General features: G+C 38.6%; 2 protein-coding genes across 3 annotated transcripts; both read left to right on the top strand.

The window, feature by feature from the left end:
• The first annotated feature begins 335 nt into the window (after positions 1–335).
• Positions 336–3,521, top strand: LOC124879737 (zymogen granule membrane protein 16-like). Its single transcript, XM_047384462.1, has 5 exons — positions 336–379; positions 509–546; positions 646–698; positions 2,531–2,651; positions 2,840–3,521. The coding sequence occupies exons 3-5, from the start codon at positions 647–649 to the stop codon at positions 3,156–3,158; spliced, it is 492 nt and encodes a 163-aa protein (XP_047240418.1). The 5' UTR covers positions 336–379; positions 509–546; position 646; the 3' UTR covers positions 3,159–3,521.
• Positions 3,522–5,252: 1,731 nt separating this feature from the next.
• On the top strand, positions 5,253–9,237 carry LOC124879780 (zymogen granule membrane protein 16-like). Of its 2 annotated transcripts, none has more exons than XM_047384506.1 (5): positions 5,253–5,346; positions 5,497–5,534; positions 5,637–5,689; positions 5,856–5,976; positions 8,464–9,237. In XM_047384506.1, exons 3-5 carry the CDS (start codon positions 5,638–5,640, stop codon positions 8,780–8,782), a joined length of 492 nt encoding a protein of 163 aa, XP_047240462.1. In that variant the 5' UTR covers positions 5,253–5,346; positions 5,497–5,534; position 5,637; the 3' UTR covers positions 8,783–9,237. The 2 variants fall into 2 exon arrangements, with proteins under 2 accessions (XP_047240462.1, XP_047240461.1); XM_047384505.1 differs by having other exon boundaries at positions 5,260–5,414.
• The last annotated feature ends 6,139 nt before the right edge of the window (positions 9,238–15,376 follow it).

Genomic DNA, 15,376 nt, shown 5'->3' with positions numbered 1-15,376 from the left:
CAAGAACGGGTGCAGAGTAACTTTATATTTCCTGTTGCATCTCATACCAAAACCAAATACAAAATGTTTAAGTTAACGTTGTAAACATTTGATTCTACACGTCTAAAAATACAGTACTAACATTGCATTATTATACATTAGCTTGCATACTGAGAACTAATTTGAAACAATGGTTTGTAATGAAAGATGTTCCATTCCAGCAACACATTAGATTGAACTGGTTGCACTGCAAGAAAGGTGATCAGTCAGTGTGAATTACCGTGAAAATATGCCTAGGGGCGTGACACTCTGGTATAAATGAACATGTGGGACGAGAAAGGTGACAATAGGAATAGCTGGGCACAGACTCTGGAACTGTTAGAAGACATTTTAAAAGTTTGTAAGTGTCTCCTTTTAAAATTTCTACTATTATACAGATGATTAGTTGTCTGTTAAATACTTTTGCCACACTAACAGTGGAAGCTTACATGTTATTTTTTTGGATAACTAATGTTTCACTGTCCTGTAGATTTGCATTGCTCATCCTTCAAAAGCTTTGCCAGAAATGTAAGAAATTACAGTTGTTCATGTCAGCTTACTAATTTTATCAACTGAAGAAGTCCTGCTGAACACAGAGGTCTGAGTCATTATCCGTTTGTTTTACAGAATGCGTTACATCGCTGTCTTTGCCCTCCTCACGGCCTGTGCCTTGGCTGATGGTAAGTGTGCAACTAACTAAATTTACACGATGTTTCAATATATTTCAACACTGAGACAAAACATAGACTTCATGTAAGCACGAGTTGGTGTTGAGTTTATACACAGCCCTGATTTAGACTTACGTTTTTCAATGATTAGAACAGGAAAAACTGACAGATCTAAAAGTTGCTTTGACTTAGAAATACAAATTTATAAGTTTCACAAATAGGTCTGTAAATCATCCTAAAATGCCGGAAAAAAAAAACTAATTTCATTAATGTTGAATTAATTCATTTTTGAATGAAATTAAGTTTTCATTTCTGATGATTCCATTGTAATAATGTATGCAAAAAGAATTGGTATTTTTGTTTATTTAAGGACAAAAAATAGTGACAATATTGTAAAATATGACAACTTATTTATATACTTGCAGTGTACCGGCAGATGGAAAAAACATGCAACGTAATTTAACATTGGATATAATCAGAAATAAGTTTTGGTCTTTTATAAAAACAAAGTGTCAGTTCAGCATGAAACATAATTGTCAGCCAGAAGTGCACACTCATGACTTAAAATGATGTGAAATTTAAAATATACAATTTTCAATGATGAATAAATTAGGACCTGCTGGCATTGATTTGTGGTTAAAATGACTAAAATCATACACCGGCATAGTTCATCAGAAGAAATCAGCTTTTCCACTGTCCTGACCACTGTGCCTACAAGTGGAGGATATTATAACCACCAACATGTGTATTTATATTCCTCCTCCTAACTTTATCTCAGTATAAATCCAGCTCTTCTGTGAAGGCCTCAGAGGTCTGTGTAGAGAACATTAGTGAACAAACAGCATCATGAAGACCAAGAAACAGGACTGACCGGTCAGGGATAAAGATGTGGGAAAGTTTAAAGCAGAGATAGGTTATTAAAGAATGGCCAAAGTTTAGAAAATTTCCTGAAGCAATGCTGAGTCCATTATCTGACAATGTAACAAACAGGGTTTAACTGCATACCTATCAAGACCTGGCTATCTTCCTAAACTGACAGGCTGGGCAAGTAGAGTATTAATTAGAAAAGCAGCCAACAGGCCCATGGTAACTCTGGAGGATCTTCTTCATCGACAATAAGCAAGAAGTTGAAAGAAGAAAGCCAAATGAGCTCTCATTTGCAGTTTGCCCAGTTTTTTCCACTAACTAAACTTTAGGTAAGGTCCTTCAACATCTGCAACAGACTTTGTTTATGTGGGAAACATTCAAGTCGTTATGGCAATTTTCCATTAATTTTACAACTCTTTTTTCCTTACATGCTTTGAACCTGCGATCTTCTTGTTCAGACTTTGCTAATCAGAAGGTGGGCAACAGTGACCTATTGAGCATCAGAACCATCATGCATAATCAAATAGCAAAGATCCTGGAGCAAAATCAGACCGAATGTCTTAGTCCCAATGGACAGGGAAGGACAGGACGGAACCATCATGACAAGATAAGCCCCGGCCTAGAATGGACCGCGGGCAGATTGAGGATATGGCTAATATCCAAAAGTCCTACCAATGACGAGAGAAAGGTGGGCAGAGGGAAAGTAAAGAGGCTCTAATCATTGAAGCATAAACATCACACCGCATCAGACAGGACCAAAGATACAGGCAGTGCAAAGACGCCCCTGGGGTGTAAGATCATGACAGATCCTGTAAAAAGTCAAGACTGATGCCAATGGTCATTGAAGTGCCCCAATTATTGACGTTTCTTGGGGTTTCGTTTTTAACATTAAAATTCATAGTTCATTAGAAGAAATCCATCATGTCTTCCTGAAACCTGATAAAAATAACTCATATTCATTGTTCTTGTCTTTGCAGAATCCTATTACTCCTTTTCTAAATCTGTGGGATCAGGAGGGGGCTTGTCGTACAGCGTGACTGGGGAGGGCAGAATCACAGCCGTTAGAGTGTGGGAGCTCTACAGCAATTACATCTACGGGTGAATGTTTAAAGTTATGATCAGATTCTCCACAGATGAAGACAAAGATATTTATGGTTTACTGTTTTTTAATAACTACATGAATTTATAGTTTGAATTTTTTTGACTGTGACTTGAAGGTACATTTAGATATTATTCCTATATAATCCCATATTAACGTATGACACCTGACTTTCTGTTTCCTTCAGCTTCCAGATCCGCTATGGCGTCCTTTGGTCTCCAGTTGTTGGCTATGTGTCCGGCGAACCCAATGAGATAGAGCTATTTGAGGGCGAAAGAATCATCCAAGTCTCTGGAAAGTATGGTCACTACATTCAGTCGCTGATCTTTGCCACCAACAAGGGCCGCTCCCTCCATGTCGGCCAGTCCTCAGGCAATTCTTTTAACATGTATCCTACCCACCCAGACGCTGAGCTGCGGTTCCTTAGCGGCAGGGTGAGTGGGCCTCCCACTGCCCTCCAGGCCCACTGGGCCGTCCTTGATACTGACAGTAGTGAGAATAATTAAGCAACTGTGAAGAAAATCTGGGTGACAATTTGCTGTGATTTTCTCCTCTGTTGTAAATATTCTTCATCTTTTAAATCGGATTGTGAATGATTTTTTTGTCTTTTATTTGTAAAACATTTATCTGTTTACTTGATGGTTTCTATTTTGTCCCATTTTAATTTTGCTGTTTTCTGTGCAGTTTAAAAAAATGAATAGATATTAGTTTAGTAAGACTAACTTTTACAGTAGAATGTGATATTTGGCATTAATAAAGTGAGAGATTATCTGTTTCTATGTACTTTTAATTTGAAGTATAGTTTCATCAAGTTCTAAATCATGGTTTTATTATTTCATGGAAGCGTTTCATTAAATCTATTCACATCATATTTGTGGTTTGTTTTCCTTTTTCTACTTACAAACAAACATGGCTGCTTACATGTAGGAACTGCATTATTTAGCTCTAGTTTGTAAGGTAAATAGGTCTTTGTATCATTCAGTTACTTCAACAAAGGTTTTTTTGTACTCATGCAGGAGAAACTAAAAATAAATAACAATTAATCAACAAAATATTCAAGGTCTCATTCATTTACAAACGCAAATCGGCACATTGACCTTGATTAGTAACTGAGAACATGTGATAGAGCTACTTTGCTTACCTAGCATCTAACATGTTTTTATTTTCAAGAACATATGTCATACACATATGCACGGAAAACATACAAACTCCACGCAGAAAGACCCAAGGCAGGGGTTCAAACGTGGGAAAGAGAAATAGTTTTGGTAATAATAGGTGAACGACAACCGAAAGGTTTAGTCTGATTTAATCTCATGTAATAACGAGGATGAAAAAAAGGTCTTTTTAAACAGTGTATGTAAAGGTCTGATTTCAATTGTGTGTCAAATAACTAAGGAAAAAACAACCAGGTTTCCAGCAGGTTTCATGCAGCCATGAAAAACTTTTCGTATCCTTCCTGCCAGCTTCTGGTGGAGCCGTTGGGCAGCATCTCCCAGAAATGCAAGGTTTGTAATCATTGAAGGCAACCTTAGTGCACAGAGATAATAATGACTCCTTCCAGAATGTGGGATTGGCAACGATGGAATGGCCTCATCTGCAGTCGTGACCTCCAACCCATTGAACACTTTTGGGATCACCTTGGGTGGGAGGTTCATGCCAGAGTTACCAAACCAGCACATTGGCTGACTTGAAGAATAGGACGCCAGCCCACAGCAGTGTGTGACCAAGCTGGTGAGCAGCTTTAGAGGGAGGTTCCAGGCGAACCACTCAGCTCTGCTGCTAAATCCACAAATATATTAACCCATATCAGAATCAAAATCAACTTTATTTATACGTTTATACAGACAAACAAGATATTTGACTTCGGTACACTTTGCTCTCAATAATAAAGAATATGTTTTTAAATGTTGCATATTTAATGGTGTTGCATATGTGCATATGTGTGGCTCCATGTAAAGGGAAAAAAAAACAGACCTTCCAAAGAAAGATGAATTTTTGCCAAGAAGCCTTGTCACAACAAAAAAATAATGGGCCAAACATTCATTTTCATCCTAAGTTTATATTCATTCTGATGATCAATGCAAAAAGTGCAACTGTAAACAAGAGGAAAAGCTATTCTTTTAATACCTGTACCTAGATCACAAAATGAGTTTTATAAACTATGACCTTTTCCTGAACTTTATCTGTTTTTAATGCAATTCCTAGAAGTTCAGGTTAGATATGCAAAGATGTCGTGCCTGATAATTGTGCACATTTGAAAAAAAAGTGGAATTTCCAGTTGCATCTCATACCACGACCAACAACAACACTGTAAACTCTCCAACATTACGAACATTAGACTCCCTGTTCTAATCCAACAGACCTAAACTGACAGTACTAACTTGTACTTCTGAAACGCTGCCAGTAAGAGGGACTGTGTTGGTAGGCGTACCTTTCATTCCTCCAGCTCATTTCAGATGGTGCTTCGAGTTGAAAGGTGTGACTTTTCAGGAACACATCAGATTAAACAGGTTTCTATCAGCCAATGATAACCAGGAAAGTAATCAGACAGTGGAAATTACATTGAAAATATGCATAAGGGCTGGTTTAAAAGTCATTGTTCCTGGTGGCACAGTGAGATGAGAAAGCCGAGGAAAGCAGAAGTGGATCCTAAAAGCTTGTTAGTGTGTTAGAAGTAATAATAAAAAAAACGTTGTAAGTTTTTCATTATTTCAGTAATGGTGCTGATTATCATAATTAGTTAAGGACTGGATGTTTGTGAGGTAGTATTGCTAAACTACTAAGTGCTTTTAAAACTCAACAAAAGATCAACAGTGGTAACTCGTACTAATATTTCCTCCTCAGGTTGACTTTGCTCTTCTTGCCAAATTCTGATCAGACACGTAAGAATTAATTTGTTTTCTTCTGTCAGCTCAATATTTGCATCAACTGAATATAGTCCTGCTAAACATAGAAGTTTGAACCATAATTAACCTATTTCACAGAATGCATCACATTGCTGTCTTTGCCCTCCTGACAGCCTGTGCCTTGGCTGATGGTAAGTGTGCGACTAACATTCACCTGAATCATTTTGATAAATTTGTTTAGAATAGTAGCTTTCTGTGATAGGCCTAGATTATCTGACTGGCGTTATACTTTAGAAGTTTTTGGTTTTCTTGTGATGTTAATAACTAACTATTGATATTTTTGACTTTTCTCTGCAGACTCTCATTATTCGTTTTCTCGGTCTGTGGGATCCGGATATGGCACTTCGTACAGCGTCATCGGGGAGGGAAGAATAAAAGCCGTTAGAGTGTGGGAGATCTACAGCAACTACATCTATGGGTAAATTATTCAAATACAGAAATAACCTAAACAGAATTGGAAAATTATGAGTTTTTTTGAAGAAGAAAAAAACAGATTTTATCATTTTTAATCAATGATGTTGTAACCCTCTTACTTGCCTTTTTTTATTTTAGCCAAATCCAATTTCTCTTTAAGAACTATAAATAAACAAAAACTTTGTTTTATTTTCTGCATAACCTGGAGATTAAAATCTCGACAAAGAAATGGTAATAATAAAATAAAACAATAATTTCTCAAAAATAATTTCTCCATGCATGCATGCATGATGCATGCTTAATGCATGTTGAAAATATGAACCTTTAACTCCTTTAATACTAATTAGATCAGGATAATCAGGATATCTCTAAATAAGGACTACAACTTTCTGCACCTAATTAGTTAATTAAAGTCATTCATTCACTAATTCGTTGAATACAGTTTTAATGCTTTAAAACTGAACCACAGGTCATATTGAACCTGAATTTAAAGTTGTATAATGTCCAGAAAAGTGGTAAAATTGTTCTTATTAAAATTTTTTAAATAAGGTTGTATTTATGCAGTAAAACAAAAGCCAAATACTCATGTGTAAAATGTAGCAAATATGTTATGAGGTGGCAAATCAAAGAAAACTTATCTCATCCCAGTCCACTGTTTTTTTAAACATTAGATTTTTGTTCTCTAGAAAATGGAAGAAAACCAAAGATCCTTACATTCACAAATTAATTTTTCCCATGCGTGTGCGTGCACACCTGGAAATGTATAAAAGTAACTACCAGAACTTCCGAAAGTTTCCAAGACTCCTGTGAAAATTTCCAAACACTGTAAAATCATCCTGAGTATGTGATGGAAGTATAAATAAATAATAAGAGGCAACTAAAAAGAATCACAGCATTTCTCATTTGCTGCTTTACAACACAGAGAATATTTCTAACTTCGTTTTCTTCTTTTTTTGCACATCTGAAAACATAATAAACCTCATTTTACAATATATGAATTAATTTTTTTCAGTGATATCTAACTTAGCTCGGATATACTGTTAATTGTTGGATTATTAAATTATTCATTCATTTATTGTAACCAAAAGTGTCAAGGACCTTTTTTGTATCCACCAATCACTCGTTATTTATGAGTCATCACCACAAGTCTGTGTTAAAGAGAGCAGTTGGTGTTACACAGCTCTGCAGGTTAACAGGCTTTCATTAATTGATACTGAAAATAACTTTCTTCACTCAGTGACAGTTTCCAGACTGAAAAGTGTTGTTGTCAGTGCCAAACAAGCATAAAATTGGATCACCAGCTGATTTCTTAGTGCATTTCTAGTTTTTTGTACATTTTTGCTACAACACCAGGTTTAGTATTTCACCTTTTCATAGACTTTTTTGAATCCTAGTCTTAAATTATGCCTGTACTTTGAAGTATAATGAGAAATTTTTACATGCATATAGCCCCAAATCATTTATATCCCAGGCAGATTTAAATTTTAAAATAATGTTTATTCATTCAATAAACTTGTTTCTGAAAGAAAGTGACACATGGATCTCTCAGTGGATATTAAAACAATTTACAAGGGGTATCAATTAAAAAAATATATTGCTGTGTTTTTCTCTCCAGTTTAAAAACAATTATGTATAATATTGCTCATATATACATTTGTATTAATAAAAATATATATTATAATTTGTGTTTATAATCTTATAGCTAATAATTGCAGAGCAGCTTTTTCAATATTTCCACTGACATTTTCATGATTTATCTTTGCTCTTTAAGATTGGAAGGCCTTCTTGCCATCACCTTAATCTTTAGCTCCCTCCACAGATTCTTTATCAGATTCAAGTCAGGACTTTGGCTGGGCCGCTCAAAAATGTTAATATGGCTTCCAGTCACAAGAAACATGTTGGTAAAACTAAAAGAGCACTTTAAACCTAAAGCCTCCAGTGGTTTGGGCTGAACTGTATTTATCTTTTTTTTTTTGTTGTACAACTACTCAAAGCACTTGTACGCGACACCTGCATTCACCCCACTTCACTCATAATGCCCACACATTTAAACGATACGCAGATCGGTGGGCAAACTCAGTGCCTTGCCTCGTTATGTGGCACGGAAGGAAGTTGGAATCAAACTCACAACTCTTCCCACTAAGCCAAAATCCAATCCCAAACTACATGCAAATCAAAGCACAGATTTGGATGAGAAGGTTTTTATAGGCTAGGTGTGTTGAAGATCTGTGCATAATTTCATTACAATAATCCAAAGTAATTCAGATACAGATTAGCGTCATCATAAATTGACGGACTTCTAGAGTGTAAAATATGTTTAGATTAATTCAGTATAGTTTGACATTTTGGCTCATCAGGACAAACTGATGATTTATGTTTTTTACATTATAAGTAGGTGTAAATAAGTGTGTTATACACCAAAAATGTGTTATAATTATCATTATTATCATTGTTAATCATGTATGAAATAAATCCTTCCTGTTCCGCTCAGCTTTCAGCTCCACTACAGTGATTCTGGCTGGGCTCCAGTTGTTGGATATGTTTCTGGCGAACCCCAAGAGCTGGAGCTGTTTGAGGGTGAAAGAATCATCCAGGTCTCCGGAAAGTACACTCACTACATTCAGTCGCTGATCTTTGTCACCAGCAACGGGCGCTCGCTGCACGTCGGCGAGGCCTCGGGACATTCCTTCAACATGTATCCTACCCACCCAGACGCCGAGCTCCGCTTCCTCAGCGGCAGTGTCAGTGGGCCTCCCACTTCGATCCAGGCCCACTGGGCTATCTTTTACACTGAGATCACTGATAATTAATGAGCAATGATGAAGACGAAAAAGAAACCATGAATAAAACAATGATTTTATACATTTTCCTTCATTTTAAAACTGATCGTGATTTATGAATCACTTATTTTAAATCATCCGTTGATTGAAGTTTGGATTTAAATCTGGTCAAATAACATGACTATGCTCATCTTTTCACAAAAACTGTGAATTTATCATTCGTTGATTTTTGTCTACATTGCAAACCAGTTGTGATAAGAGATAATTGAGTTTCAAACTAGAAGGACGTGAAATGTTTTACTTTATTACTATTTTCTTGAAAGGATGATATATGTGAGGATTAAGGAAATAAATGCTTCTATAACAGCTTCACACATGTTATGGTTTAGTAAAGTGAGCATATTTTTTGTACTTTCTATTTGAATGTTGCAAGTTATAAATCATGGTTTTGTTCTTTCATGAAAACAAAATAAAATTGTCAGGATCTGCCATTTTGGGTTTTTTGTTAGTTTACTTTTCTTAGCTATTCTTTCTTGATTCTGGTGTTCATGTGTTTCTTTACATTTTCCTGTAGATCTGTTTCTCTTGGTTTTGTTATTTAGTCTAGTTTTTGCTCAGTTCCTCATATCCCTGCTTTCCTCCTGCTCATTAGTTTAACCTGATACATTTCCTCAGCCTCCCTGCAGCCTGGTCCAAACTTGTTACACGTTTCCTCTGATTACCTGCCTCCCTATATCATTGGTCCACACTCCACTTCCCTCAATTTATTAACTCTCTGGTTTTCATTGTTCCTTAGTGGTTCCTCCTGTAAACTTCTCGTCTACTCCCCTGTTATCTTCCCAAGTTCCTCCCAGTGGTTTGTTTTCTGTTTGCCTGAACTTGTGCTCTCGGAATGACCTGCCTAAGCTCTGAACTCTGCCTGCCTGCCTGTAAGTCTGTGTGCTATTATAAACCTCAATCTACTCACCATGCGGCCTCCTCGCCATGTTCTGCGCTCTGGTCCTACCTCCAAACCCTCGACCTTGACAAAAAAGTTTTATAAAAATTTAGCTTTTTATGTATGTGCCTGTTTTCAATGTTACACACAGCAGGACCAACATATATGTAGAAAATAATATGTTTTGCGATATCTCTTTGTATTGTTTAGTAACTTCAACAATAGTTGATTATTGTGCTCAAAAAATAACATGAGCACAAAGAAAGATTAGCCTAGAAAGAATCTCCCGAGCAAAAATTCAAGGCATTTCAAATATTTTTCATAGAAGATCCTAATCAAATTTCCTCATTAGCCGTGTTATGAAAGATGAAAGAAAAAAATAACTGACATGAGATGGAGGTTCACTAACGAGCATCATAGAGGCCATAATGAGGAACCGAGAGGATTTTCAGAAAAAGATCTCAGACCACTGAGCAACAGTCCAGTTTCTGGTTCCGGAGTGCCATGACTGTTAATAATTTCAAAAATGTACAAACACATTTATATAATTTTACAAAAAAAACAATAGACTATTTACAAGAAATGGAAAAACTGTGCAAATAACAGCAGTGTAAGCACTTATTGAGTTTGTTGGGAGCAGCGATAGTTATAAAGTCTAACAGCCACGGGAGGAAGGATCATCGATAATGCTCCTTTATGCACCTAGGAGCTCTCCAGTCCTGCAATACCTTCATGCATGGGTTGGGAAACATTGTCCAACAGTGATGTTATTTTTGCTTCTGTCTCTCACCTCCTGCACTGGGTTGAGAGGGCATCCTGGGACAGAACTGGCCTTCATGATGAGCTTATCTAACCAGTTCATCTCAGTTGCAGATTAGTTGCTGCTCCCACAGACTACATCATAGAAGATGGCTAATGCTACCACAGTGTCAAAATAGGTCTTCAGGGGTGTCTCCTGAAATCCAAAAGATCTCAGCCTCCTGAGTAGGTAGATTCTGCTCTGACCCTCCCTGTAAAGAGCATCATTGTTGTGACTCCAGTCTAGTTTATTGATTAGGTGAACACCTAGGTGCTTATAAAAGTCCACTATCTCAATGTCAGTTTCCTGGATGTTCATTTACATCAGTGTGGTGAGTCTGTGCTACCAGCTCCGTGGATTTCCCCACACTGATCAGGAGGTGGTTCTGCTGGCCACAAAGTCCTGTGTCCACCGTCTGTACTCTGAGCCATCCTCACCTGTAATGAGGCAGACTCATCTGAGAACTTCTGAAGATGGCATCTGGGGAGTTTATGGAGGAGTTTGCAGTGTAGAGGATGAACAGGAATGGTGCCAGCTCAGTCCCCCGCAGGGCCCCCCGTACTGCAGACCAGCATGTCAGAGACGCAGCCCCATGTCCTCACATACTGTAGGTTGTCCAGTATCCACTAGGTTAGGTGGTGGTCCACTTCTGACAGTTCCAGCTTGTCCATCAGATGCCCCGGCTGTACGGTATTAAGGCACTGGAGAAATCAAATACCATGGTCCTCATCGTGCTTCCAGGCTTCTCCAGGTGTGTCAAAGCTCAGTGCAAGAGGTAGATGATGGCATTATCCACCCCAATGCCAGACTGGAAGATGAACTGCAGCGATCCAATGAAGACCTCACCAGGGGGTGAAGATAGCTGACGATCAACGTCTCGAAGGTTTTCATGAGATGCAAGGTCAGTGTTACTGGCCTGTGGCTGCTGAGGTCCTTTGGAGGTGTGTTCTTAGGCACTGATACCACACAGATTTTTATTAGCTGTAAGCCATAATTTTTAAAATAAACTGAAACAAGTACTTGAAATACATATCGCTCTGTGTGTGATAAATCGGATTTACAGTGATTCTCCTGAAGTCTCTGTGCTTCCTTTGGGTTAATCTACTACATCAGCTCTCAAATGAAAAGCTTTAGCCTGCAGATTCAATGGCAATTAGGGTATGCCAATACAAGTCAATCTGGGTGGCAAATAAATATATACATTTATATAAATAATGATCAAAATTAAATATTGAACACATGTATATCCACTTTAACAATTGCTAAAAGTAATTTTCAATTACCTACTCATCGCCTATGTAAGGAAATAAGTATTTAATCTTTTAATTGTGGGTACAAAATGACAAAAGTTTGAGAACTGCCTCTTTGTTTCCACCATATTCCCCTTCATTTTGTTCTTTGCCTTTGTGTATGTATTATCTAATTATCATTTTGTGAGGCAACAATACAAAAGAAACAAAACACAGCGTGCTTTCATTTGGTCTTCCTGCAATGAGGTTCCAGTAAATCTAGAGGCATTAAATACTGATTATGCAAGGGATTAAAAAGTGGCCTTGCCAGTTAGATCGAATGCCACAGTAAGTGGAAATAAAAAGCAGTAAATTAAATTTACTTTCTTTGCTCCACAAGTTAAAAAACACATTATGAATTATTAATCCTCCATGGTCTTGTAGGGAAGTTTTGTTCTAAAAAAAAAAACTTTTATTAATAAAAAGGGAGGCAGAATAAACAAAGCTAAACTGAACATTAACTTTGTTGAGAATTACATGGAAGCTGAGAATGCAAAAAACCCCAAAACACAAACATGATATAAAAACTGAGAAGACTCATACTGAAATGATGAGCAGTTCTACTAATACAAAACAAACTACAAAAATCAATCTACGATTGAAAGGACTGGAACCAGCTCAAATACAAAATGTTCTTTGGGTTCTCTCTCCCAACAGAACCAGCACTCCCCAAAGCACCATTCAATCTAAAAGGCTATCACCCAGTCAAACGCAGCAGATGATCGCTCACGCTGACCCAGGTTGTGCCTGTTAAAAGGGAGCTTTCCTTTCCTCTGTCACCACATGCTTGCTCAGTATGAAATATTGCTGCAATCAACTGTCCACTGTCTCTACATGCTTGTCCAGGAGGAGGGATTGCTGTAGCGTCAGTCACTCAGTGCTATCAGCTGAGTTTCCTTTGATAGAAAACAATTTACCAACTGGTATGATAGAGTGACTGCATCATTTTGTTACTGGTACGTATGTAGTTAACTTTGGATTTGTTCATATGATACATCTGATCTGTTTGCTTTACTAAGCACCTTCAGATGTCATTTGTTGTAATTTGGCACCATATAATTAAATTGAATTTTACTGAATACTATCTTGGTTTTCTATTGTAAAACATTTGCTTACAATACATTATATATTCTAGCACATTCTAACATAATAACACCACTGAACTCATTATAAAAAATAATCTAAAAATACCCTTTTTAGTACTCGTACTCGTACTCGTCGTCTTCCGCTTATCCAGGATCGGGTCGCGGGGGCAGCAGACTCAGCAGAGACGCCCAGACGTCCCTCTCTCCAGACACCTCCTCCAGTTCCTCCAGGGGGAGCCCAAGGCGTTCCCAGGCCAGCCGAGAGACGTAGTCCCTCCAGCGTGACCTGGGCCTCCTCCCGGTGGGACGTGCCTGGAACACCTCCCGAGGAAGACGTCCAGGAGGCATCCGGTACAGATGCCCGAGCCACCTCAACTGGCTCCTCTCGATGTGGAGGAGCAGCGGCTCTACTCCTAGCTCCTCCCGGATGGCTGAGCTCCTCAGTCTATCTCTAAGGGAGTACCCGGCCACCCTACGGAGGAAGCTCATTTCAGCCGCTTGTATCCGGGATCTCGTTCTTTCGGTCATGACCCAAAGTTCATGGCCATAGGTGAGGGTAGGAACGTAGACCGACCAGTAAATTAAGAGCTTCGCTTTTCGGCTCAGCTCTCTCTTCACCACAACGGACCAGCTCAGCGCCCCCATTACTGTGGCAGCCGCACCGATCCGTCTGTCGATCTCCCGCTCCATTCTTCCCTCACTCGTGAACAAGACCCCGAGATACTTAAACTCCTCCACTTGAGGCAGGAACTCCCCTCCAACCTGAAGAGGACAAGCCACCATTTTCAGGTCGAGAACCATGGCCTCGGACTTGGAGGAGCTGATCCTCATCCCAGCCGCTTCACACTCGGCTGCAAACCGCCACAGCGCATGCTGTAGGTCTTGGCTAGAGGGGGCCAGCAGGACCACGTCATCCGCAAAAAGAAGAGACGAAATCCACTGGTCCCCAAACCAGACCCCCTCCGGCCCTTGGCTGCGTCTAGAAATCCTGTCCATAAAAGTTATGAACAGGACCGGTGACAAAGGGCAGCCCTGCCAGAGTCCAACATGCACTGGGAACAGGTCCGACTTAGTGCCGGCAATGCGGACCAAACTCCTGCTCCGCTCGTACAGGGACCGGATGGCCCCTAATAAAGGGCCCCCAATTCCATACTCCTGGAGCACCCCCACAGGGCATCACGAGGGACACAGTCGAATGCTTTTTTAGTTTGAAGATATATTCAGTTGTGTCTCAGAAAATGATAAATGTAGGCGATTTTGGTTACTGTCAACATTTATATTTCATGATGTTCACATATTTCAAGTTGTCCATCCTTGCTTATATACTTCGTGTGATTTTAGTATGTGTTAAAAGTGTCAAAGATGAAGCTAATAATAAACATGAGCAAGACATATACACTGCAAATTCTTCCTCCAGTCTCTGAAACCACAGAGCAGCAGTTAGGTCCTGTTTTCTCAGCCCAGGTAAGAGGTTTCTGACATTGTCTCTGGTTCAGAAGTAGGTTGACTCAAGGAAGGCAACAGTTACTGCCAACGAGACATCTGTGGTGGCTCTCGAAGAACTGACTGCAGCTGCAGAAGTGCCTTGGTTCACGATCCGCTCCAGGCTGCTGTCAACTTTTTCTACACTACTTTTTCCTGCCACTCAACTTTCTATTGATATGGTCAGATAAAGCACTGTAAACAACCAGCTTCTTTAGTAATTATCTTTGTGTCTTACTCTCTTTGTGACTGTCAGTTGGATGATGTAATGCATTCTGTGAAACAAGCAGAAAACAGCTCAAACTACTTCCTTCACCAGGACCTGATTTATGTAATATATGTTATAAGCTGGAAAGGTAAAAGGGGATCATTTTTACCTGTCTGTTAGAAAGATAAAACTGCAGATAACAGATACACTTTAAAACTTCTTAAACATTTTAGGTTTGATTTGTTAAATGTACTTATTACACTCATTAAACGCTCTCCATTAGCAACAAATCTATTCATATAAACATATACTTACAAGTTCTAAAAGATGTTTTTTAACAGTATGTATACATGTTTTGCATGAATGCAGCTTTCATAGTTAGTCACACAATAAATATACCTACACTTTTCACACTGACCTGTGACAATTTCAGGCTCCTGGGTGCCCTCTGCTGGTGGATTCCTTCTATACTTGTGCTTAACTTGCCCACAGTTCTCAGCTGGCACTAATGAACAACAACAAACTTAAAATAACATATATATATTTTTAATTTTAAATAAAAAATAACCTCCAGTTGAACCCTTAAAGAAGGAAACCCAAGACTTCTATTTTTTCGGTTCCTCAATCCTTTTACAAGAAAAATGCATTCTTTGAGGAGCTTCACACCTTCTGCTCATCAGATGGGCAGTCAGCCATTAGTTTCTGATTGCAGCTATGACATGGAAAAACATCTCACATTTAGCTAGCTGCTATCCAGCCAATGATAGCCAAGAAACTAGTTTAAAGGTGGGAATTATCATAAATATACAGGGGACTGCTGAAGA

The sequence above is a fragment of the Girardinichthys multiradiatus genome, chromosome 13, assembly GCF_021462225.1.
Source record: "Girardinichthys multiradiatus isolate DD_20200921_A chromosome 13, DD_fGirMul_XY1, whole genome shotgun sequence".
Taxonomy (NCBI): domain Eukaryota; kingdom Metazoa; phylum Chordata; class Actinopteri; order Cyprinodontiformes; family Goodeidae; genus Girardinichthys; species Girardinichthys multiradiatus.
Note: the sequence above shows the minus strand (reverse complement) of the source record. Positions and strands in the feature narration are given on the sequence as shown.